The sequence below is a fragment of the Myotis lucifugus genome, unplaced genomic scaffold, assembly GCF_000147115.1.
Source record: "Myotis lucifugus unplaced genomic scaffold, Myoluc2.0 scaffold_8, whole genome shotgun sequence".
Lineage (NCBI taxonomy): Eukaryota > Metazoa > Chordata > Mammalia > Chiroptera > Vespertilionidae > Myotis > Myotis lucifugus.
In genome coordinates this window covers 14,142,046-14,167,415 of record NW_005871056.1, presented here as the reverse complement: position 1 = coordinate 14,167,415, position 25,370 = coordinate 14,142,046, and the positions used below count along the sequence as shown (strand labels likewise).

Genomic DNA, 25,370 nt, shown 5'->3' with positions numbered 1-25,370 from the left:
ACAATACAGCAGAGGAATTGGAGGCCTGGCTGCTTACTCAGGCTCCACACAGCCCACCAAGAGGCAGAGCCTGGGTGAGAGAGGGAGAGCGCTCTCCTTCCATCACCTGCTTCACTATGGACACGATATAAAGAACCCTCTTACAGGCTCCCACCTTTCTTCTCAAAATGTCCTGTCCAAAGTGCCTCCTCTAGCTTCCATTTCTCTCCTCAGAGCACATCCTCTTGCCAACCAGCACCACCACCGAAGGTTTGGCCTTGACCCCAGAAGAGCACCTCAGAACCCAGTGGGGTCCAGACAGCCCGAGGGGAGTGTGGCCTCTTGGTGGCATGAGGTGAAATGAGGCTCAGTGTCTCCAAATACCTCCCACACCATGCCAGAATGCCATAACGTTGGTTACCTCACTGAGTAGGGTCTGTTCAGGGATTGGGTGAGAGGAAGAGAGACTAAAAATGACTTAATCGGCCTGTGACCCGGGCAGGCCCTGAGTTCAGGATTCCTAATTTGGTTTAATGTTCTGCTGTCTCTGTCTTAAAATTCTTAATAGTATTTTAATTTTTAATTTGCACTGGGCCCTGCATATTACTCAGCTGGTCCTGATGTGGCCACTCTTACTGTCCTCTTGGCTGCCTGCCCTGTGGGGCCTGCTTTTTCAGGCTCGGTGCTGGGGTCACATGTTCCCTCAAGCTTCCTCCTCCTCCCCTGACACCCCCTCAGCATTCCTCAGGAGGGTTAGCCCCAAATGCCCTGTGATGCAGCGTGGGTGCTGCAATTGCCTTTCCAGGAATCTTCCTTCAGAATCCCGTGGTTTAGGACAAAAGTGGATTTGCCTGGTCCTGAAACAGATCACTGAGCTAAAAGGAAACTTTCACTCGTAAATATCTGTTGGGTGAATAAATTCTGAACTGAGATATCTCAGATCATCCTGCTTCTCATTCACTATTTATTCAATTAACAGATATTTATTGATCTTTTACTTTTATGTTTATGCAAAATAACATGTCCAAGCTATAAAGGAGAAAACGTGATAAAGATCAAGCTTATGCCCTGTCCAGTTTTGCTCAGTTGTTAGAGCATCAGCTCATGGACTGAAAGGTCATGGGTTCAATTCCCTGTCAAGGGCACATGCCTTGGTTGCAGGTTTGATCCCTGCCCTGGTCAGGGTGTATGCGGGAGGCAACTAATTAATGTGTCTCTCTCACATCGATGTCTCTCTCTTTCTCTCTCTCTCTTGCCTGCCCGCCCTCCCTCTCTCCCTCCCTCCTTTTCTCCCTCTCTCACTAAAAAGTCAATGGAAAAAATATCCGCAGGTGAGGATTAAAAAAAAAAAAGAGTTGAGCTTATGGTGATAGGTGAGGAAGATAAACTTATGCTGTATTAATTTTTTCCAACATTTTATTATGAAAATTATCAATGAAATAGAAAAGTTGGAAGCATTATACAGTGAACACCTATATACCCACTGCCAAGGTTATAAATTAACATTTTGCTCTTTTTGCTTGATATATCTGTTTGTTCATCCATCCAACTTATTCTTTGATTAATTTCAAAGTGGCAGACATTAGTAGATTTCACCCCAAACCAAACACTTAATATACAACATTAATTTTTAGTTCAGTGATCTCAATTCAATTATAACACCTTTTCTCTTTTAAGAAAAAAAGGAAAAAAAATATATTTTTATTTGGAAACAAATCATTTTCTGTTAAATATAATTATGGAATGATAGTTTATGCACGATGCAAAAAAACAACAACAATAACAACAAAACAACAAACCAAAAACACACTGATTCCCCTCTGTGTGCAATGAGTCAAAGAGACAAATGAGAAAGAGAGAAATTTCCTCAAGGCAAAGGAAAAGAGAGAAATGAGTAACTTCGGTAGGAGGGAATGCTGCCTTGGGAATGCAAAGTTATGGCAGTGTTTTAGGAAGCTTCCTGCTTCCTTCCAATCAAAACAATAAAACCCCTGAGATGACACTGCCTTAACATTCTTTCCTCCTTCCTGAGGTGACTGTGGACAATTCCAAGGGGTTTTGACATGGTCAGAGCTGAAGTTGAAGCTCCAATATATTGATTGAGTATTGTATGTAGGAGTGGAGAAAGATACAGGCTGAAGCCGGGATTTGGGAGTTGTCCACAAAGAGGTGATGGCGGGGGTGAACGGGGCTGGGTGGATAAGGCTTCTGAGGCTGACAGCATAGAGTCGCAGGAGCAGAGGGCAGGACTGAGCCACAGGAGGAGAAGGTGATGCTGTTGAAGAGGTCAGAGGAGGCACACTCAGGAAAGAACATGGAAAAATACCTAAAGCAAGACTCTAAAAAGGAGACCTACCCCATCTTTCTACATTTGACCAATGAGAAAAAGTAGGCTGAGACATCACTCAGAAAATTAGCAGCAGAGCTGGGGCAAAATCAGTGCCACCCAAGTGGTACTTTTCCAACAAAGTAACTCAATGGGTTCCTTCCACCAGGACCAAATGCCTTGGGGTCATGATTTTAATCTTTAAAAAATATGAATTTGGCCTTATCCTCAGGAATTTATCTAGTTTTGCCTTAATGAAAAACTAGTGTTTTTTTCTAAATTATTGAGAAATGTATGATCTCTGTTAGTGTTTCTCAGTTTTCTTTAAACTCGTGTCACTTTTTAATGAATATAAAAATCTAGAAGTTTTAATACCTATTTCTACTTCCCACCCCAACTGAGGATCACCAATAACAACATACAACCTGTTCTCAGCATAAACTAGCAAAGCATGCATAGTTTTATGTGATAAAATATAAAAGTAAAATAGTAAGAAATGTGCTTTCTCAAATAATAACCCTCTCCCAATTTGAGAACCATTCATCCAAAGAGATGGGCTCAATTTATCCCATGCTGTGTGTACCCTTGCAACCTCCCCCATATCGGTTAGGGGCGCTTTTAGTTGCCAGTAAAAACTCCCATAATAGTTACTTAAGCAAGGAAGATATTTAATTATTTCCCATGATAACCAGTGTGGAGGAAGAAGATTCCAGGTTCTGTTCGACAACTCAGTGATAATAGGACTTTCTGGGCTGGCGTCTCAGTGGTTTTCTTAGCGTGTCCCTGGTGGCCCCAAGATGATCTCCATAGCCCCAAGCATCACTTCCTGTTAGGAAGAAGGCAGCAAGTGGGAAACAATGATTTTCCTTGTTTTGCTCATTTTCCAGAGAGGAAGCACTTTCCAGAACCCCACCTTTGTCAAGAGACTTCCCAGCTACTTCCTTGGTCACAGTTGTGTCTCATGCCAACCCCTGGACCACCCACTGGCAATGAGAACTTGAGCATGATATTCAGCTTGGACTAATCATAATGCAGCCCACCTTCCCAGAACACATGCAACATGGGACTCATACAAACTTCACCTTGTTTTTGCCCAACTCCCTCGCTAGAATGTAAGCACCTTGAGGGCAGAGATTTTTGTTTTGTTCACTGCTATATGCCAGGACCAATGCCAGGTATTCAATAAATAGTCATTAAAGGAAGGAAGGAAGGAAGGAAGGAAGGAAGGAAGGAAGGACGGACAGACGGGGTATAGGCTGTAGGAAACCAGCAGTGTCTACTGCCCCTGACCACATACAACCCCAGTTTGATCAATGTGATGAATGGTACTAAGTGACTATTGATCATCAAGAATCTAACCTTAACCTTGTGTCTTTCCTCCCAGGGAGTGAGCCATTACTGGAGGTTGCTCTTTTGCCAATGACTCTCCCAATTCCTCCAGCATCTTAGAAGATAAGATGTGTGAAGGGAACAAGACCACCATGGCCAGCCACCAACTGATACCCCTGGTGGTAGTCCTGAGCACCATCTCCTTGGTCACAGTGGGGCTCAACCTGCTGGTCCTGTGTGCTGTGCGGAGCGAGCGGAAGCTACACACTGTGGGGAACCTGTACATCATTAGCCTCTCAGTGGCAGACCTGATTGTGGGAGCTGTTGTCATGCCAATGAACATCATCTACCTCTTCATGTCCAAGTGGTCTCTGGGCAGGCCTCTCTGCCTCTTTTGGCTTTCCATGGACTACGTGGCCAGCACAGCATCCATTTTCAGTGTCTTCATCTTGTGCATTGATCGCTACCGCTCTGTCCAGCAGCCCCTCAAATACCTGAAGTATCGCACCAAGACCCGAGCATCGGCCACCATCTTGGGAGCCTGGTTTCTCTCCTTCCTCTGGATTATTCCCATTCAGGGCTGGCGTCACTTTATGCCGCACAACCTAAAGCCCCGAGAAGACAAATGTGAGACAGACTTCTACGATGTCACCTGGTTCAAGATCATGACTGCTATCATCAACTTCTACCTGCCTACCTTGCTCATGCTCTGGTTCTATGCCAAAATCTACAAGGCTGTACGGCGGCACTGTCAGCACCGGGAGCTCATGAATGGATCCCTCCCTTCCTTCTCTGAAATTAAGGTGAAGCCAGAGAACCCCAAGATAGGGGCCATGAAACCAGGGAAGAAGTCTCTCTGGGAGGTTCTGAAAAGGAAACAGAAAGTTGCTGGTGGTGAACCTGTCTCGAAGTCACCATCCCAAGATCCAAATGAGATGAAATCCTCAGGTGTCTACAGCCAAGAAGAGGATGAAGAAGTGGACAAACTTCACTGCTTCCCGCTTAATATTGTGCAAACACAGACTGAGGCAGAGGGGAGTGGCAAGGACTACATAGCCATCAACCAGAGCCAGAGCCAGCTTGAGATAGATGAGCAGAGCCTGACCATACATGGGGCCAGTGAGGTGTCAGAGGATCAGACCCTAGGTGATAGCCAGTCCTTCTCTCCAGCAGACTCAGACATCCCCACAGAGTCAGCATCAGGGAAAGGCAAACCGAGAAGTGAGTCTAGCATAGGCCTTGATTATATCAAGTTCACTTGGAAGAGGCTCCGCTCTCATTCAAGGCAGTATATGTCTGGGTTGCAACTGAACCGAGAACGGAAGGCTGCCAAACAATTGGGTTTTATCATGGCGGCCTTCATTCTTTGCTGGAGTCCTTACTTCATCTTCTTCATGGTCATTGCCTTCTGCAAGAGCTGCTGCAACGAACATGTGCACATGTTCACTATCTGGCTGGGCTACATCAACTCCACACTGAACCCCCTCATCTACCCTTTGTGCAATGAGAACTTCAAGAAGACATTCAAGAGAATTCTGCACATTCGCTCCTAAGGGAGGCTATAAGGGGATGCAACAAAGTGACACTTACGATGTCCCTGAAGAAAATGGATGGTGAAGGCCTGTGGGTTGCCAAATACCTGGGCTTTCTGGAGTCAAAAGAATAGTATTAAGGGCTGGGTCATTTGGAAAGTTCTTAGGCACCATTGGAAGAACTGCAGATGGCAGTGGTCAGCAGAGAATGTACTTTGAGTACAAAGCAGAATATTTCCAAGAGAATTCAATCTGGATGAGTACTCCTGCTCCTCAGGAAATGTGGGAGCCTCAGACTCTCATTGTAATTCAAGCTTCCAGACTTGAGTTCATTGGCAGTTGAAAGGACTCGTGGGTAGAGTTGCACTGGAGATTTGAACTCTAGAGCCATCCTGGAATGGATCTATATGACTGTGCACACATGCAGCTAAATGCTGTCCCTTTCCAGGGGTCACCTGGAGAGGCATAACAGGTATTCCACTGTGACTGCCACTCCTCAGAATGCCTCTCTTCTGAGCCTCTTTTACAGCTTTTTCCAGAACTAATGTCTGAACTGCCCTAGAAATTCTGCCTTATTATTTCTCATTCACACGTCTCAGAATTGATAGGAAATTATGCAGCGTTTTCAACCCCAAATTCTTTTTAGCTATTTTTTTAAAGATGATGAAAGCTGCCCACAAAGGAAAGAGAAAAATAAAGTTTTAATGGTTTCACATTTAAAACTTTTTTTTAATGGAATGAGAAAAGAAAGCCGTATTTCTTGGGTGTTATGCCAGGTTTATCTAATTAAATCCCCATCACACCCCACAACAGGAGGGTGGTGTAATGAGCAAAGCAAACTGAGATGCAGCATGGTGAAATAAGCTGCCCAAGATCACATAACTAGTTATGTGAGACAGCTAGAATGAAACCCTGTGGGGTTTCAGCTCATCATAACACATTTTCTCCCCAAAGCAAAAATTTCTCTCTCTCTCTCTCTCTCTCTCTCTCTCTCTCTCTCTCTCTCTCACATACACACACACACACACACACACACACACACACACACACGCACTTCCTGAGAGTGGTAGCAATTCTCAAAAGAATATGTTGTGAGCAGGAACAGCCAACATAGAATATGTCTGTGGCCATTGAAGGTGATACTTTGAAGGGACAGTGTGCTATTTTTGTCCTAAAGTGGTCATATTCTTTTAGAATCACATCTCTCAAGTAAAAACTAGCAAAGGCATGGAAACATACAGTTTTACTTGATGTTTATGTTACAATCTGGTGGTGACTTATATTTTAAAACGATGCTAAACTGTAATATGCGTAGCAAATGGAGTGCCTGTACAAGCTGGCATTTTGTGTCTTGTGTTCCTGTTTGCATGATCTGTTAAAATGAGAGTTTGTGTTTTTTTTTACTTACTTAAAATATGATATTTAAAACTATACTGTTACAAGTTTGACTTATTTAATTCTACTGTTCTGAGTCTCTTAAATGAAGAAGATGTATTGAAAGTACTGTCAAAGGTTACAAGAGCTCATATAGGGGTTCTCTTTGGTTTATGATCACATTTGTAAAAGTCTTTAGAAAAGGACCTGCTTTTCCAAACTAGCTTCACTCTCACTCTGCTTTGCATCCCCATAAGCTCTTCTTGCTCAAAACTGTGGGCGCTAAGGAGATTTTATCCTGGTGTTAGAACCTGCAGCTGGTCTGTTTCCAGGTTAGAAGCTGTTTCTCGGAAGACCTGTGAATGCATCCTTCACTGGGATCCCTCAGAACCAAGGACCACCCAAAGAGACCGCTCTATACAGACAAATGGCTAAATGCTCATTATTTATGTTGATGAACAGTTAAGGCAACTAGTGAAGAGAAATGGTTATGAGCTCTGACTTTGGGTCAAAAGAACCTGGATTTGAGTTGGACAAGAACAAGAAATGATCCGTATAAATTGTCAGAGCATAAAGAACAAGGTCCATGCATTATTGTATACAGTTGTTTTTTTATAATGCTTGCAGTGTGGCTGGTACACAGAGGGTACTCATATGTAGTTTTCAAATATACTGATAATATACTATGTGCTTTGTGCTTTACCACCATTATATAATTTAATGTTCATAGCAGTCTCATGAGGGAGATTTCCATGTTTTCACAAATAGGTAAACGGAAGCACAGAGAGGTTAAGGGACAGCTGTAAGATCTGATTCTGGAATGTGCTTCCTTTCCACAGTACCAACCTTCTATTCCTACTCCTATCTGAATGATTGGATTAATTTTTGAATTAATGAAAGGTCTACATTCATATGAGATAACTCCACCTCAGCACATTCAGCAAAGAATCAGTGCCCGATGGCTTGCACAAACTCCAGTTGAAACCAGGCTTTCTGCCACCCTAAATATTAAAATAAATACCTTCTAGGAGAAGGCTGTTATAGAGACTTTGATAAGAATTTTCTGATTAAGAAGCTCCTTTGGGTTTCTTTTTATGGGCTTAAAGCTGATGAGCTTTAAGCCAATACTTCATATGGCCAATTTGCCAAATTTACCAAAAGCTGGTTTCTTTTTAACTGTTTACAAGGTTTATAACAATGCAATAGTATAGGGCTTTTAAGAACATTTTTCTACAATTGTTGTGAAGGTATAGTAACTGATTCTCATTTTCCTTCATAGCCTTATTGAGGAAGGTTCAGTATGCTTTGTCCCCAGTGCTTTGCTGCTACAGGGACAGACTGAGTTGCAGAGAGGGGAGAAATAGAGGTGAGGAGACTAAGGGTAAGAGAAGGGGGAAGTGGAGGGTAGAAATGAGAGGAAACTAGAGGCGGTGGGGGAGGCAGAGGGTCAGAGAGGACAGACCAAGAGGAAGGGATGAGGGACACCAAGGGACAGAAGAGGAAGAGAGGGGGAGATGGATGTGCAGAAGGACAGAGAAGGGGAGAGATTAAGGAGCAAATGGAAGAGATAAGGGGCAGACAGATGGAGACAGGGGAGACAGAGAAACTGAGGACTGGGAAGGGAGACATAAAAGAAAAAGTGGAGTGGGGTACAGAAGAGAAAAAAACAGGTAGCATGGTATTAATAAACTCAAGAGAAATCTACCTTCAAGAACATAGTCTTTATTAATGTAGTCATAAGTTAAATTTATTTGAAGGAAGAATAAACCATCCGTAGCTTTTGATAAATAGAAAACGCCTTTAAATGCTTCTTTGAGGACACATACAAGTACTTCTTGAACACTTCTTGGGCCAGGCTTTAGGATACAAAGGAGAACAAGGCAGACATGATTTCAACCATACGGAGTTACTATAGGGTTGCAAGTGACAGAAATCAGCTTTGTGAATGGCTACTGAGGTGTTTTGTGGAATCCAGGAATATTTTGGATGACCATGCCTCAGAAAGAGTTTGAGCCAAGTCAGCCACAGGCACCTCAACAGCAGAAGAAGTTCCCTCTAGACTATTGCCATTGACCTATATGGTTTATTCTTATTCCTACTGTCTATGAGCATCAGTACAAAAGTCCAAAGCTCAGGGTAAAGAATTGTCCCATGTCCACCTCAGCTGCAATCAACTCTGAAAGAGAGGTGGGTGGGGGTGGGGAGCAGGTGGCACATGTGGTACCAACATGGCTGGAGGACCAGCACTTCCCAGAGGAGAAGGAAATATGAGTTGGGCAGAAGCTCCAAAAGGTATTAATTACAAGGATCTCAAAGTCCAGCTGGGGAAACAAGCTTATAAAGAACTAACTTCAACCTACCCTCATATATGCTTAATAGAGTGAAGCCTAGAGGTGATGGGTGTCAGGCACATAGGAGTTGACATCCCTACTGTGTTGTTTTTTAATTTATTGCATTAAATATACACAGTAAAATGCACACATTTTAAATGTAGAATTTTGACAAACACATACACTCACATCATCCCCATTTCAATCAAGATAGAAAGAACATTTCTAGAAAATTCTCATGCCCCTTTGCAGACAATGCCTCCCCTTTATGCTCCAGGCAACTACTGATCTGACTTCTATCACTATAGATTAGTTTTGCTGATTCTATAACTTTACCTAAGTGGAATCATATAATATGTTCTCTTTTTCAGTCAACATTTTGTCTAAGATTCACCCACATTTCAACTGGATTTTGAAGTTGGAGAAAGGGTTAGACCATCAGAGGAAGTGTGAGGGTATTGCAGATGGAGAAATAAACTAGCAGAGTGTGCTTCAAACACCAGAATTAATTTAGTGTGACCCAAGCATGCTGGCTGAGGGGCAGTGGCAGGGGAGGAAGCTGGTTAGTGAAAACAGTTGACAATGTTGAATTTTACTTTTACTTGAGTCCCGTGCTCTTAAAAAACAGCAATGGTTAAGAAATCCTCCCCAATCCAACACACACACACACACACACACTCACTCTTTTGTGCTTCTGAAATGATTTACTGCAAAGAAACATCAATTCTCATAATTTATGTAAGACTTATGGATATCTCCTTGTTTATCTGCGGCAAGGACAGGCACAGTCTTGAATTTATATTCTTTGCCTTATAAATAATTAGCTGAACTACTTGTCTTCACTGATCAAACAAAAAAGTGCCTGTTAACCAACTTTAGTTAAGCTCCCAGACTCCTTAATGTTGACTCACTCACAGGCTGAAACTGCATACAACCCCTCCTGAGAACTGGCTGGCCTCAAGGTAAAACAGTCTGATTGACTACTATTAGATCAAACCACCCTTTCTTCCCACTTTTCCACACCCATTTTTTTCTAGTCTTGTTCACTCTTCCCCACTGAAGAAACTTTTTTGCCTAACTCCTGAGACATTTGCAGATCTTTTGGTCAGAGTGATTTCCTATTGCAATATTTCCCTCCCTTGTTGCAATAGTCTCTTCCCTGTCCTCCCTCATTCTGTATAAGAATCCTTTTGGATAAAGTATCTCTTTACTAAGTCAAACAGGCTTCGATTAGAATCCTGGGCCAGAAGTTCTTTAACTTCAGCAAGCCCCTTAACTTTTCCTACCCTCCATTCTTTCCTATGTAAACTGGGAACAATATAACACCTACTTTGTTGGACCTTTGTGGCAATTAGAGATGTGAAAACCTGTAAACATGGTAGATAATCAACAAACAGTAGTCATTACTCTTATTAGTATGAGTTCAAAGAGCTACACCACAGTCACTTTGTGAGTGGCTTGAAATATCAGGTTAGGTTTATACTCACTATTGTATTTTCAACATCTCTGCACCCCTTGACACATAATATACACTCAATAAATAATTTAGATGAATATCCAATTGAAAACGGAGAGCTATGAGAATAATGCCTGGTTTAGAAAGAGCAGGTGGGTCATTATCAAATATCATTGACCTATTAAAATTCCCATTGTCTGTCTCTCCACACCTATCTCCTAATGGTCCCTGGAATACATTTGATGCTGCCTCTACCAGAAAATAGAAATGATAATTCTTGTCATCCTCTGAAAACAACAGAGACAACAGTGGAGCACTTTTTTAAAAGCCTGAGGGGCATATACACATTCCCACATCGGATAAGGTGGCGCCTCTCCAGGTCAGCTCCCACCAGGGGGCCTCGCCACCATCTGATGCTCTGCCTTCCCCAGGACTCAGGGGGCCTCGCCACCATCTGATGCTCCGCCTTCCCCAGGACTCAGGTTCCTCCCACTCAATCCGGTGCTAGGGGCTCCTTTTCCAGACTGGTCCGCCGCTCCTTGTGCGCATGCGCACCAGGAACCGCCAGCAGGCGGGGAGGCGGGGTCACGTTGCGTCATCGGGGCGCGCTCTACGGACGACGCTGCGGGGTTGCCGGAAGTTGAGCGGCGGTAAGTGAGCCGTGCTGGTGAGGGAGTCGCGGGGTCCTTTGGCGTTGGTTTTGGAGGCCCGGCGGGAGGGGGCGAACTCAGCGGCGAAGGCCAAGGTCACGGAGGGTCTCAGATCCTCCATTCCCCACCGCGTCACTGACTCTCGTTCTCGCCCTCCTTCTCCAGTTACTTCCCCTCCGACTCGGGCAGCCCGGGTCTGCTGACCAGGAAGGTCCTCATTTCCCACGTCAGTCCCTTGAGTCCCCCGACGGGAGTGCTCCGAATCCGGGTGTGGGGACCCGGGAGCGGGGCCGCCGGGCTGCTGGTCCCGGCTTTGCCCGGAGGTGCGGTGGGACTGGCAGGCGCGTCCCTCCTCTGGCTGAACCTTCTGAGTGACGAGAACGTTATTTTGAAGCGAGGACGGCAAGTTGGGCTTTTCTGAGCTCAGGTTCTTGATTCCTCGGTTTGGTCCAAGGGTTGCGAACTTGAATGCGTAGTCAGGTAAGGTAAATGGAGGTGTAAGGAAGTGTCTATGTCATAAACAGAGGCAAACTTTTATTTTTGCTGAGTTTTGAGTTTTAGGAGCACAATACTAGCGTAGAGGATGTTGGAGAAGCGAAACAAACTCCAGTGTGTGCACATGTGGTCAGTCTCTTGATTTTTTAAACCCTGGCAACTAATACAATTTTTAAAAATTGGCAACTCGTTAAAACGTTTTGTGCAACCGAAACCAGGCATATCTGTAGCTGCCAGTTTGGGTCCCAGACTTCCATTCCCATTAAATACATTGGGGCCTTGACTTACGAGTTTAATTCGTTCGGAGACCGAGCTCATTAAGGAGCTCGTTAACTCAAATTACTCTGTCAACTCAATGCAAAAAATCGGCCGAGAGACAGCTGGTATCTCAAAAAACTCGTTAGTCGGGACACTCGTAAGTCAAGGCCCCACTGTATTTGGATTTCTTCTGTGATACCCGCACTGGTTAAATTTAAGTGACAGAAGCTTACTACTGGCTACTGGCTACTCCTATTTGGTCTCCCCTCCCCGCCCCCCAGCTCTGAAAGTTATAAGTTGAGCTGAAAGCGGTTACCCAGGAATTTCAGCTCCTTATCCCTCCTTCAGGCTCCTAAGGATTTCACTTCCAGTTTATTGCCCAAACGTCTTTGAAAGCTGCTAGTTTGTCTTCCTCTTCCCACCTTTTCCTCTCCAGGCTAGGCTCTTTAATTTTATTTGAGAGAAAGAGAGAGAGAAGCGTCGATTGGTTGTTCCACTTATTTATGCACTCATCGGTTGCTTCTTTGTATGTGCCCTGACCTAGGATTGAACCCACAACCTTGGTGTGTTGGGATGATGCTCTAACCCAGCGGTTCTCAACCTGTGGGTCGCAACCCCTTTGGGGTCGAAGGACCCTTTCACAGGGGTCGCCTAAGACCATCGGAAAACACATATATAGTTACATATTGTTTTTGTGATTAATCACTATGCTTTAATTATGTTCAATTTGTAACAGTGAAAATACATCCTGCATATCAGATATTTACATAATGATTCATAACAGTAGCAAAATTACAGTTATGAAGTAGCAATGAAAATAATTTTATGGTTAGGGGTCACCACAACGTGAGGAACTGTATTGAAGGGTCGAGGCATTAGGAAGGTTGAGAACCACTGCTCTAACCGACTGAGCTGTTTGGTTAGGGCTCATTTTTTTTTTTTTTTTTTTTTTTTTTTACCCACAGACAACTCCACAACAGCTGAGAATTTTGTTATGCACCACTGACATTGAGGCATGGAGCCTTCTTTTTAATCGTGGGGGCAGCAGTGGTGGTGATAGTTAATAGTACAATACCTTTAATGGGTGGTAGGTGTTTCAGATCCTGATAGATGCTTTAAAAAAAGAAAGAAAGGAACATAGTAATGGGATGGAGAGTAACTGGGGGGAAGCAGAAGAAGCTTTTCTCTGAGGAGGTGACATAACTTCTCATGTCACATGAAGGCATCAGAGAAAGCTTCATGTGACATAATTTTGAAACCATTTAAGAAGTTAAGTATAGGGCTCATTCAACCACAGGTCCTTTTTCTGTTCCCAGCCAGCCTCTCATAATAAAGAATAAGCATAAGTATTGATTGAGCTTCTGCTGTGCTTGGCACTGCTCCGCAAGCTGGAAATAGTAAAACGAGTAAGATACACCTCCCTGTCCTCAAGGAATTTTTTCTTCTAATTCAAGGAGATAGACAACAGCACTGTTGTATGAAGCTATTGTAGATGTTTGCTGGAGGAGGATTTAGGGTGCTCATAGGTCAGACTCAGGCATCAGGGAAGACTTCTGTGAGGAGGTGTCGCCTTGCCCAAGTCCTGAAGGTGAGAGGTGGGAAGGTAGTGCAGACTCTGGGGGTGGTGTGAGCAAAGGGCTGTGGGTGACAATGCATGACCTGCTGGTAGTTCACCCAAGCTGGAGGGTGGAGTTGTAGGATAAGAGGTGACTGAAAAGGCAAGCAGGAGACAGATCATAAAGGTCCTTGTGGGCAATAGCATGTTATGAACACAGACTTTGGAATCTCAAATACTTGTGTACCAATAGGAGCGTTGCTGCTGAACTAGTTTTGTGACCTAGGGCAAGTCACCTTCTAAGCTTTAGTTTTCTCATCCATAAAAAGAGGAAATATAAGCCCTCCCAAGGTTGATGTGAGAATTATATAAGATAAGTGTTATCCAGTTGGCTCTGGTAGATGACAGACAATAAACTGCAGCAGTTAATATTGCCATGCGGAGAAGTTTGGACTTTACTTTGAAAGGGTGGTGCTGGAGAATGGGGCACTGAGTGATTTTAAACAAGGTGTGACAGGCTCTCATACGTTCTGAATTACCCAGGCAGCATTGCGGTGATTACATTGAACAGGATGGGACCAGCAGGGAGACCAGTCAGGGCACTGTTGCTGTGGTCTAGGTGACAGAAGGAGGCCTGAATCAAGGCAGTGATTGTGGAGAGGGAGAAGGGTGGGTGGATTTGAAAGGTAAAGGAAGTAGGATTTGCTGGACTGGTGTGACCCCATACAGGGAAGAGGAGGGAGAAAGGAATCAAGATATTGGGGTAGGGGAGAATGAATCCTCTGCGTGGTAATAAGTAGTAACAGAGTTCTTTGGTTAGAGTTCCCTGATTATTCCTGACCTTCTCTCAGATTGCCTCAGTCCTCCACTTTTACCCACGGAATAGCGAAGTTCACAAATGCCTTCCTCTTCTCTATCCCCCAATCCTTACTTAAATTTTTCTCAGTGTAAGTAAGACCCAATTGTGATTCAAGGGAGAAAAAGTAGGTGGTGCCTTGCTACCAAGTAGACAATATGCACCTCCATGGTTTTGGCAGACTGGGTCACAGCCTATTCATTTGGTATCAGTCCAGCCCCAGAATGATTACCGTTGACATTACCTCATACTTTCTTCATTCTGATTACCCTCCTTTGAACTTGTTCTTGTTTGACAGTCTCTCTTTGTGTGGTGTAGAAAGGAAGTCCTCTTTCCTCAAGGAGTCTGGTCATGAAAAGCAGGACTTTTTCTTGAGATAATCCAAGGCCCCATCTGGCTTTGTTGTAAACACACACATCACATCGTGCTCTTGACACTGTCACACTGTCAGCTCTTAGCATTGCTCAGTGCTTCTCATTTGTACATGAGCAGCTCTCTTACCTGTCTCCTTGTCTTTCACATTTTCATTCCTCTCCCAGCCTCTTAACCGTGCCTTTGAGTCTCCCAGTCATCAGACCTCAATGTTGCCAGAACTCCTAAACATTTTTCCTTCCTAATCTTTTGAATTCTCCGCACATCTGATATTGCCTGATATTCTTTCACATATGAAAAACCACTCCTGCTTTGTAGTATTTCTCTGGCCATTTCCCCCTGAGATTCCATTGTGGGCTCTTTTCCTCCTTTTGTCACTTAAATGCTAGTTTTCTCCAAGGCTCTGCCTTCTCTACTTTTCCCAGCTTCAACTCCCATTTATGTGCCAGTGACCCCTGCTCTACTTGAGCCTGGATCTCTCCTGAGTGCCAGCCCTCAAACTCACCAAGTTCAAAGTGAAGCTCAGCACCTCCACCAAACCGTGATTCACCATTCTGTAGTCTCACTCATCCTCCTCCTTCCATTTAGTCATTCAGAACAGAACCGTGAGAGTCATTGTGGACTTTTCCCCTTTCATACCATCGGTCTGAGCCCAGGTAGTCATCAGAATCCTCGATATCGATTGACACGTCTTCGTCTTCTCCATTTTCTCTCCTACTGCCTTAAATCAGGTTCTTCTTACTTCCTGCCTATATTCCTGCATGGCCTCCAAGCTGGTTGCCCTGCCTTAGCAGTCTGGCCCTCACTGGTCTTTGTGCCCTTTCTGAAATACAGATCTTTGCTAAAATACAAATCCCTGTTTCTTCCGTCTAATTTAGATACCCCTCCTTCCTCCTCCCATAACACCCTATACAACATCATATTGTACTGTCCTAATTTTACCCACAAACTGCCATACTGTCTCTCCTGGTCTGTCTAACCCTTAAAACTATTAGATCCTTAAAAGCAGGAACCATAGCTTTCTTTGCCATTGAATCCTGAAATATAGCACAGGGACTAGTACATAATATGATTGTTTATTGGAGGAATAACTAAATGGAAACTCCAGTGACTTTGGCACATGTTTTGTTGATAATATTAGTTCTACTTTTGAGTACTGTGTGTCAGATACATTATTTTCTAATTGAATCCTCACTATAATTCTGTATCATATGTGGTGTCCCATCTTATACATGGGGAAATAGGCTCAGAGAAGTTAAATCACTTGCACGAGGTTGTGTGGCCAGAAGCAGAAGTGGGATTTGAACTTGGGTCTCTTTGGCTTATGAAGAAGCTATGCCCTTCCGTCCTTGTACTACCTCCAGTGTATCAGACTGCATTGTTGTCCAACTGTGGAGTTTTTTTGGACTGAGATTTATGACCCTATATTTACCTCTGAAATTTTTAATCTTGTTAAAATAGGCCTGTGATTGCAGGTGGTAAGAATCTTTTTTATTCTGAATTTTTGTTATCCGTTGTATTGCCTATTCCTTCCTGCTTCGTGTCATGTGTAGAGCTGATAAGCAAACATTGTTATCCAAGTCACTGATAAAATGTAATAACAATACCTTATTGAATTGATTGGTTTGTCTGTTTTACTGCTTAAGCCCTTTTTTTAAAAAATATATTTTATTGATTTTTTACAGAGAGGGAGGGAGAGAGATAGAGAGCTAGAAACATCGATGAGAGAGAAACATCGACCAGCTGCCTCCTGCACATCCCCCACTGGGGATGTGCCCGCAACCCAGGTACATGCCCCTGACCAGAATCGAACCCGGGACCCTTCAGTCCGCAGGCCGACGCTCTATCCACTGAGCCAAACCGGTTTCGGCACTGCTTAAGCCCTTAACACAAGGTTAAGCATACATGAAATACTTAGTAAATACTGATGAATATTCATTAATATAGTTAAATAAAATACAGTAGTCCCACCTTATCCATCAGGGATATGTTTCTAGACCCACAGTGGATGCCTGAAACCATGGATAATTCTGAACCCTGTATGTATTGTTTTTTCCTATGCATACATACCTGTGATAAAGTTTACTTTATAAATGAGGCACAGTAAGAGATTAACAACAATAACTCATAATAAAATAGAATATTTACAATAATATACTGTAAATTATGTGAATGTGGTCTCTGTCAAAATATTGTTCTATACTCACCCTTCTTGTGATGAAGTGAGATGATAAAATGCCTATGTGGGGAAGTGAATGATGCAGGCCTTGGGGTGTAGGCTACTCTTGACCTATCTATACATCAGGAGGATCAGCTGCTTTGGGTAATCCTGGATCATTGGGCCATGATGATATCTGGTCAGATGTCCAGAGTAGGTGATGTCAATAGTTGAGAATCCTTGAAAATTGAAGGGTTTATTTTTGTTTCTGTTTTTGTTTACTAACAGGGGGGTAGCATATACAGTGTGGATACACTGGACAAAGGGATGATTAACAACCATGGCAGGACGGAGCTGGCCGGTGCAAGATTTCATCACACTACTTAGAACAGTGTGCAATTTAAAACTTATTAACTGTCCTGAAATTTTTTAATTAATATTTTTGGACTATGATTGACCTTGGTTAATTGAAACTGTGAAACAGAGGGAACTACTGTAAAAATAAATTGGACAGGACCAAAGACTGAGCCAAAGACTTACCACTATTAGTTCCTTTCTTATTTCATCAGTTAATTCCTTAATCAGCATTCTTTGAATAATATTATCTTACCAGTTCTTAATTCTTCTATGTTAGTATTTAATTCATACATCTTCATCTTATATACTAGGATATCTGGAGCAGTCTTGTCAGAGACCTTGTTGAGTTCCAGATATATCCTGTTTATGGCTCTTCTGTGGTCAAGGCAGAAATAAGTTATTTTGTAGTGCTGCCTTCTTAAATAAACCATAGTGGCCTCTTGTGATTACTCAGTACTGCTGCATACAGTTGTGCAGGTTGTGTACTGTGCAAGAGGTCATATCTAGGGGGTTCTGTTTAGATCATAGGTATTATGGATGTATTTTTATAATGACAGTTTTTTTGGGTTTTTTTGGCAGACGAGTAAAAAGCCTTGAGCTTTCTGAGAAATGGAAGCAAAATGTCTTAAAGGGTACAATTTTCTAATTGTACATGTGGACTAGAATGGCTCATATGGCACTTTTCCTTGGAGCAAAGTATCTGTTCAGTGGGATATAGAATAAATCCTTATTCTCATCTTTGGAAATCAAATATCTTGAAAATCTGAAATCAAGTATTGGCTTGCCCCAATTTTTTAGCACTTCTCTCATTTTCCAGAACTCCTTAATAGTCCCAAAAGTGGAAACCACAGAAACTGTTATTCATAAGCAAGCCTTCATTTTTTTCAGCCAGGTTTTAGGAAACAATCACAGATTTTAGTTATTGGTTGACATTAAGGACTCCCCAGCAATTCAGGTAAATCCAGGTGGCTGTACCTCATGTATAGAATGGAGCAGTGTGACACTGTTGATTGGTGAATGTAACAAAAACCACTCAAAAGTAGACATGCTGTTTGTTTTCCATCACCCTTGTGTTGTCTCTTTCTCCACTTCCCAGATTTCCTCAGCTGTTACTCTCACTCCTTCATAGGCATGCCACACCCCCACAATACTGGTATCTAGTGGGTCTGTTCTCAAAAAACTGAGGCTGGATGAGAGCAGATTATAGATGAAGGTTCGGGTTATTACAATAGAAAAATAAATAAAAGAAAAACAATTCCCAGAAGTAACCAGTGAGAATGCAGGTTACAGTTTGAAGACTATAGAAGTGACTGGTTGACCTTCTAAAGGAACAAATGTTGATTCTGTAGGGTAGGTGGCTCACATGGAGGTGAGGGGACAACTCATCCGTAATAGCAATTTTCCTGCCTGCTTATGTAATCAGCTATTGCCACCTAACAGAACAGTCACAAAAAGCCATTTTGTCTTGTGGAGACATCAGTTTGGCTTAGGGGCATCTTGACTCAAATGCAATTTTTAAAAGAAATTGAGGCATCTGTACCCAGCTGGTTCCCCCATGGGAGTCCTGAGTTTTCATCTCCCTGTAAAGCCTAATCTTTCTTCTAAGTTTGGAACTTCTCCCCCTTGTTTTGGAAATGAAGGTTTTTTAAACCTCCCTCTTTAGCAGTCTTGCAAATTATTTCCAAAACTCACGAAGTTGCAGAAGCATCATTAGCCCACAGAATGTGCATTGGCCCCATATGCCAGAGGGGCCCTCTCCCCACTTCTGGCCATCTCCACCTCCTTTTTACCCATCAGCAGCTAAGAACATATTCTATTTGTCAGTGGGACTTGGTCATGTGGTTTGGTGCTTATTTTAATGACTGCCAGAGCTCGAAGCCCCACAGCTGGGAAAATGAGAACAGAAGCTTGATCTATGTGCTCCATTTGGCCCAGAGGAGCTACGTCAGGACCAAATTGTGGTTATTCTGGCACTTCTGCTAAGTGAACGGCCCCACGTGGCCTCAGAAATTGAACAGAGTGCTCCTCACCCCTTAGAACTTGTCCCCTGGACTTCCCCTGCATGATCTATAGCAGGAGACCATCTGTTTCATTTTAATTAAACTGCCTCTCTGACTACCATGAAGAGTGCTGAGATTTCAGTGAGATGTGTTTTGAGGCAGGTAAAGTTTTCATAGTGAGCATGGGGAAAAGCAACCACATTAGTCAGGCACTGTTGTGTGGGGGTGGAATGGGGGGGTGACAAGAAAAACCGATAGCAGCTACCATTATTGACTGCTGGCTGTATTCCAGGCACTGTAACAGGCGCATCACATACATTCTCATTTAGCCTTCCCAACAACCTCCTAGGTTGGGTGTAATTATCCTTATTTTACAGATGAGGACATCAAGGCACAGGGGATGAAGTTACCTGCCCATGTCTATTCAGCCAGTGAGAGGTGGAGCCAGAACTCAAAATTGAGTTTGTCTGACTGAAGACCAAGCTCCCAACTACCTTAGCTTTTAGCATTTTCTCTGAACCATTCAAAACTCCCGTGCCCTTCCCAAGCAAACAAACAAAAGCCCAACAATACACATGGAAAAATTATAGTTAGAGATTTTTTAGTATAGTCAGGCTTGTCTGTTTTTCTGCCCTCCTTCCAAGGGTCTAGTTTCCCTAAAGACAGGTTTGTTTGTTTTTCTATCTCTCTGATTGCTGTCTCCTTTCTACCAGTTGTACCTCTTCATTTAAAAAATCCTGTACTGGTGTAATATTTGCTGTGTCCAATCCTGTTGGTCTCCCCCAGAGGGAGAACGATTGGGCAGACTCAATCCAGGAAGCACTTTTGCTCCAATCCTATCTAATAATAAACAAACATGGTAATTAACCGTACCTTCACTACTATCGCCATTGGCTGATCAGCGCAATATGCAAATTAACCGCCAACAAAGATGGCGGCTAATTTGCATACTGCAGGCAGGGCGGGACCCCAGGAGCCGCCATCCAGGCCCCCATGTGAGACCCCAGGAGCCACTGGAAAGCCAGGCTGCAGGCAAGGCGGCCACCTGGGACCCAGGAGCCCATAGGCGAGGTCTGCAGGCGAAGCAGCGATCAAGCTATGTCGGGGAAGGTCAGGGGCAGAAGGAGCTACAGGAGCAGCTCTGGCCGGAGAGTGAAGACTCCCGCCGGAGCGAGGAGCAAAGACTGAAGGCTCCAGCCGCAGCGAAGACTGTGTCCAGAGTGAAGGTGGAAGGCGGTGGCCAGAGTGAAGGTCTGGGTCCCGGGTGCCAGAGGAAAACTGGTGCTGGCAGCCAGGGGAAAGAAGGCCTATTGCATGAATGTTCATGCAACGGGCCTCTAGTTAATTTTATAAGATGCAAAACCAAAATACTTGCATCTTCTTGGCTTAATGATGCTGACATATGTGTGAGAGTGTTCTTTGTAGACTGCATTTACCATTTCATAAAGATGTGTTTGCATCATTACAAGGTACATATTGTAGACCAGCAAATGTGGCCTTGGAATCTGGTCTTACAATCTGTTTTCCCCTCAGCATCCTTGCAGATCTCTGCTACTCTCAAAAAGATTTTTCCCAAAATGTCAGTCTCCCTAAAAACAAAATACATTATTGTCACCTTCAAAGGATCAAAAATAACAGGTTTGGAAAATCATTTAGTCCAGGGGTCAGCACACTACAGCTTGCAGGTCAGATCCTGCTCAGGGCCTTTGTGTATGTGTGTAGCTATGAGCTAAGAATGTTTTTTACATTCTTCAAGAGTTGTAAAAAAAAAAAAGAAAATATGACAGGAACTGTTTTGGCCTGCAATGCCTAAAATATTTACTATCTGGCCCTTTTCAGAAAAAGCCTGCCAACCCTTGGCCTCTTGCCTGACTGCCTGATACAGTAATCCTTGGTGCACTGTTACTTAGCAAATAATCATCTAATATATGCTTGAACACTTTCACTAATGGAAAATTCATTTTCTTTCCAGTCACTTTATTTCCTATTTGGACAATTCAGGCTATTAGTAATTTTTAAAATCTACTGAAATTTGTCTCACTATAGCATCCATCCTTTGGCCCTTTTGTGGGGAAAAGAGCTGTTATTTCATGTCAACATTTACTGAGCTAATATACTCTAGGCACTGTGCTAAGTGCTGAAAAAAGATGAATAAGACATGTTTTTTTCATCAAGGATATCCCAGGTGTTATTTCTTGGCACTAAAGCAGTTGAGCTGGCAGTGTTACCTCTCTCATTCCCTATCTTTGAGCCATTGGGTTAGGACTTTTGTCTTTAATGATTTTACTTATTTTTGAATTGTTATCCCACACACACAAAATTCAGAAGGGCAAAGGGTCATACAGTGAAACTAAGGTTCTCCTGACTCTGGTCTCCTGACCCCATAGCTTCTTTCTTAGGAAGTCACTACTAATATACATTTCCTGTAGGGATTTGATGTTAAAGAACAGCACAAACACAAGGTTTAGGTTCATTTGGACAGAAACTTTTAATTAAGTCTCCAAAGGTACTGTTTTTAATCTATTTGTAAGTTTCTGAGAATGACTTAGTTTTATTTTCATAAAAGCCTGAAATTTGCACCAAGTTTGGGTGTTAGACACAGCCCCAGAGGGTCCCTATTGCTTAACCACCCACCTACTTTTTCAGTTTAATCTTAACTAGATGTTTTGGTTACTGCTGGGATTCTTGTTCATTACAGTATTGAATTCTCATGAAAGCCCTTCCTCTTTCATTGGAAGTAACACAATCCCTTCTTGTGTAACTCCTGAGTTTCATATCCTGAATATGATAGAAATAGTTTGAAATAAAATTGAGCCATACTTATAATGATGCCTCTGTCCGTTTCTTTTCTTGACTATGTCAGTATGTAATGTTGAAGGCCAGAAATCTCACTGTCTAGGGTTGTATAGGCAAGTCTTAATTTTTAGGAAGCAGGTAATGTTTGGACCTAGGTTAGTTACACATAAATGACCTTGTATCAATGACTCACTTCCCACTCCCTCCAGAATTCCCTCTCATCGTTACTTCTTTAACCTTCCCTTCCAGGTTAGGGAAGATGGCAATGTGACATAGATGTATAGGTTCCTAATGATACATTTATATTTGAGTATCCTATTTAGATGTTTCCAGCAGACACCTAATCACATGTTGCTGCTGTTGCTTAAGACCTTCCTGTTTTCTTAGCCTGTCAAACAACCGTTCAGCAGCTGAACACCAGCCATATTCTTTTGTGAAATAGGCTCTTGGATTCTGTTTGGAATTTCTCAACGATCAAATAAGTCAGAAATGTTTGAGGGGTATATCTGTTATGCAGATTACTTTCTTAGTATGTCTGTCCTTTATCTATTAAGTGGTCATCCTGAGTAACTTCACCAGCTGCTGCAGTGCTGTGTGGAAGAGAGTTTTCTCCTTTGTCCCTGGCACTGGTAAAATTCCATCTTGAACTCAGCAGGTCATCAAAGTGATGATGTGAACAGGTTTCTGTTGACCTTTAAGAGTGTGTAGGAAACTGATGACCCATCACACAGAGGAAACCCATTTGTACCACTCGCTGCTACTGTGTTGAGTTCCTTCCATATTCAGTGATTGCTCTGGCTTTTTCTTCTTGGTTGTCGAGTCAAGAGAAAATGTGTTTTTGTGTGTGTGTGTGTGTGTGTGTGTGTGTGTGTTCAAAATAATTGGTTATTTTTTAGCATATGTGGGGCTGATGGGCAATATAAAGGTTCTGAAAGGGGGGAGTAGGGTACGCCTTCCTTCAAGGAAGTATAGTATAGTATGAAAGTCGGGGCTTTGAAGCCACCAGACCTGGGTCATAAACTCAGCTCTTCCACTTTCTGTGTGACTGGGCAAGTTACTTAACCTCTTCCTTCTTCCCGTTTTCTTTTCTGTACAGCCGCTATTACAGTGGTCCTCCCTTATCCATAGTTTCACAGTATTCGTTACCTATAGTCAACCGTGGTTTAAAAATATTAAATGAAAAATTCCAGATATAAACAAGTCATAAGTTTTACGTTGCACACCATTTTGAGTAGCACGATGAAATCTCATGCCATCCCACCTGGGACGTGAATCATCCTTCTGTCCAGTGTATCTACACTGTATATGCTACCTGCTCATTAGTCACTTAGTAGCCATCTCTGTTATCAGATAAACTGTCTCATTAGCACAGGGCTTGTGTTTAAGTGACTCTTATTCATACTTACAGTGGCCCCAAATCACAAGAGTAGTGATACTGGCAATTGAGATATGCCAAAGAGAAGCCATAAAGTGCTTCTATAAGTGAAAAGGTATGAATGTATAGGAAAAAACATAGTATATAGGTTCGATACAATCTGCAATTTCAGGCATCCACTGGGCATCTTGGAACATATTCCCCACAGATAAGAGGGAACAATATTCAATGATTTTTAAAAGGGTATGATCAAAAAAGCAAGGACGGCTTGACCAACGTGGCTCAGTAGTAGAGAATAGACCTATGAACCAGGAGGTCACAACTTGATTCCCGGTCAGGACACATGCCCTGGTTGTGAGCTTGGTCCCCATTGTGGGGCATGCAGGAGGCAGTCCATCAATTATTCTCTCTCATTGTTAATGTTTCTCTCTCTCCCTCACCCTTCCTCTCTGAAATAAATAAAAAATATATATATATTTAAAAGCAAGTATGGTTCGTGGTGATAAATGCTCTAATGGAAGTTTTCCTTTGGAGAAGGGAACTACTGATATCTGCTACTATGGGTTTTAATGAAAGTTTCATAAAGGATCTTATGAGATGAGACATTTTCCTGGTAGATGGGGAGAGGTTTCCAAGGGGCATCAGCAAAGGCATGAGGCCGAGAAACTGGCGGGCTAAGGCAGGGACGACACCTGACTCTCTGTGTCTTTAGTCTAGTAAGGGTTTGGTTGGTTGGTTGATTGGTTGGTTGGTTAACAAGGGAGCCACCAATACAGATCAGTTCTGTGGCACCTTATTTAGAGAAGATAGGGACTGAAGTCAGTGACCCATGAACACATTTCTGCGGGGAGTGGAGGTGTGAGATGGCATTGTCTGGTGCATGACGCTGCAGGTCCATACTAAGGCAGCAGAGAGTTTTAAAGACAGTGATGCATTGTCCTTTGTGATCGATCGACTAAGCTTATTGATTATGTAGAAAAATATTTAATTATTATAGTTCCCACTTCTTGTTTTCTGTTTGTTTTTCTGCGTTTGTTAAGTCCCCATTGTGAAAGTTTTATTAATTCCTAATTGGATTTCTGTTGGCAAAGAATATTTTTAAATATGACAAACACATTAAGCCTGTCGAAAAACAACCACCTATGAAGAATCCAGTAGCAAACTTAACTGGCCTCTGGAACATGCCGGGACACACACAGTTGGTTACTTTCCCATGCTGATTCTACCCTTACAGCATGTTCTGTTTTTAATAATCTACCCTCAAATTCCACTTTAGAAAGCTACCACTGAGCTCCTTTTAAAAATTAAAATCCAATGGCATTGACCAGGCCTCGTTTTCTCCCCTCCCTCCTCCTCCTCCTCCTCCTCTTCCTTCTCCTCCTTTTTTTTCACTTTTAGTGTTCTTTGCCACCATTTGTCATTACTCTCTTTAAACTTTTTCTTTTCTTTTTTCTTTAATGCAGTGTGCAGATATGGTTTAATATTTTCTTGATAATGTTTGATTTTTTAAATTTATTTTTTATCATTTACAGTATTATAAATGTTCCCATTTCCCCCCCTTTCCCTCCTCCTCCACTCAACCTCTGTCCCATCCCAGGCCTTCATTACACTACTGTCTGTGTCCATCGGCTATGCATATATGCATAGAAATTCTCTGGTTCACCTCCTTCCCTCACCCTAACCCCCCTCCTCTCTGAGATCTGTCAGTCTGTTCCATGCATCCATGTCTCTGGACCTATTTGTGTCAGTTTATTTTGTTCATTAGATTCCACATATATGTGGGATCATGTGATATTTGTCTTTTACTGGCTGGCTTATTTTGCTTAGCATAATAATCTTCAGAACCACCCATGCTGTCACAAAGGGTAAGAGATCCTTCTTTTTTAAAACCTGTAATACCTGACTATTTAGTCAGGAAAACTGATCTCTTTTCCCTTAGATTGTAAAATTTAAAAAATGACAACAGTAGCTGTCTGGTGTGAATTATTCAAAATTATACCTATTTTTTTCAGATCGGTAAAAAATATATTTTTCGGTGTGTTGCAGAATTTTAGTAGTTAGTTTATAAGTGCCATGAGATGAAAAGGTTGAAGATTGATGAGAAGGTCTAGGACTCTCTTCCTGCCTCCTTCAAAGCCATTTTGCCACCGTATACTTCTGTCATATTTCCTG

At 42.6% G+C, this 25,370-nt stretch overlaps 2 protein-coding genes across 3 annotated transcripts in view; both read left to right on the top strand.

Moving 5' to 3' along the window:
- Positions 1-6,326, top strand: part of HRH1 (histamine receptor H1) — a 68,028-nt gene extending 61,702 nt beyond the window's left edge. Inside the window, exon 2 of the mRNA XM_023749661.1 lies at positions 3,690-6,326. Within this exon, the coding sequence (XP_023605429.1) occupies positions 3,763-5,187 (1,425 nt within the window). The 5' untranslated portion in view covers positions 3,690-3,762 and the 3' untranslated portion in view covers positions 5,188-6,326. The remainder of the gene's footprint in view (positions 1-3,689) is intronic.
- A 4,589-nt stretch (positions 6,327-10,915) lies between these two features.
- ATG7 (autophagy related 7) overlaps positions 10,916-25,370 on the top strand; it is a 228,795-nt gene continuing 214,340 nt past the window's right edge. For both annotated transcript variants that reach the window (XM_006083835.3, XM_023749659.1), the window contains exon 1: positions 10,916-10,976. The gene's annotated coding sequence lies outside the window, so the exon portion shown is untranslated. The remainder of the gene's footprint in view (positions 10,977-25,370) is intronic.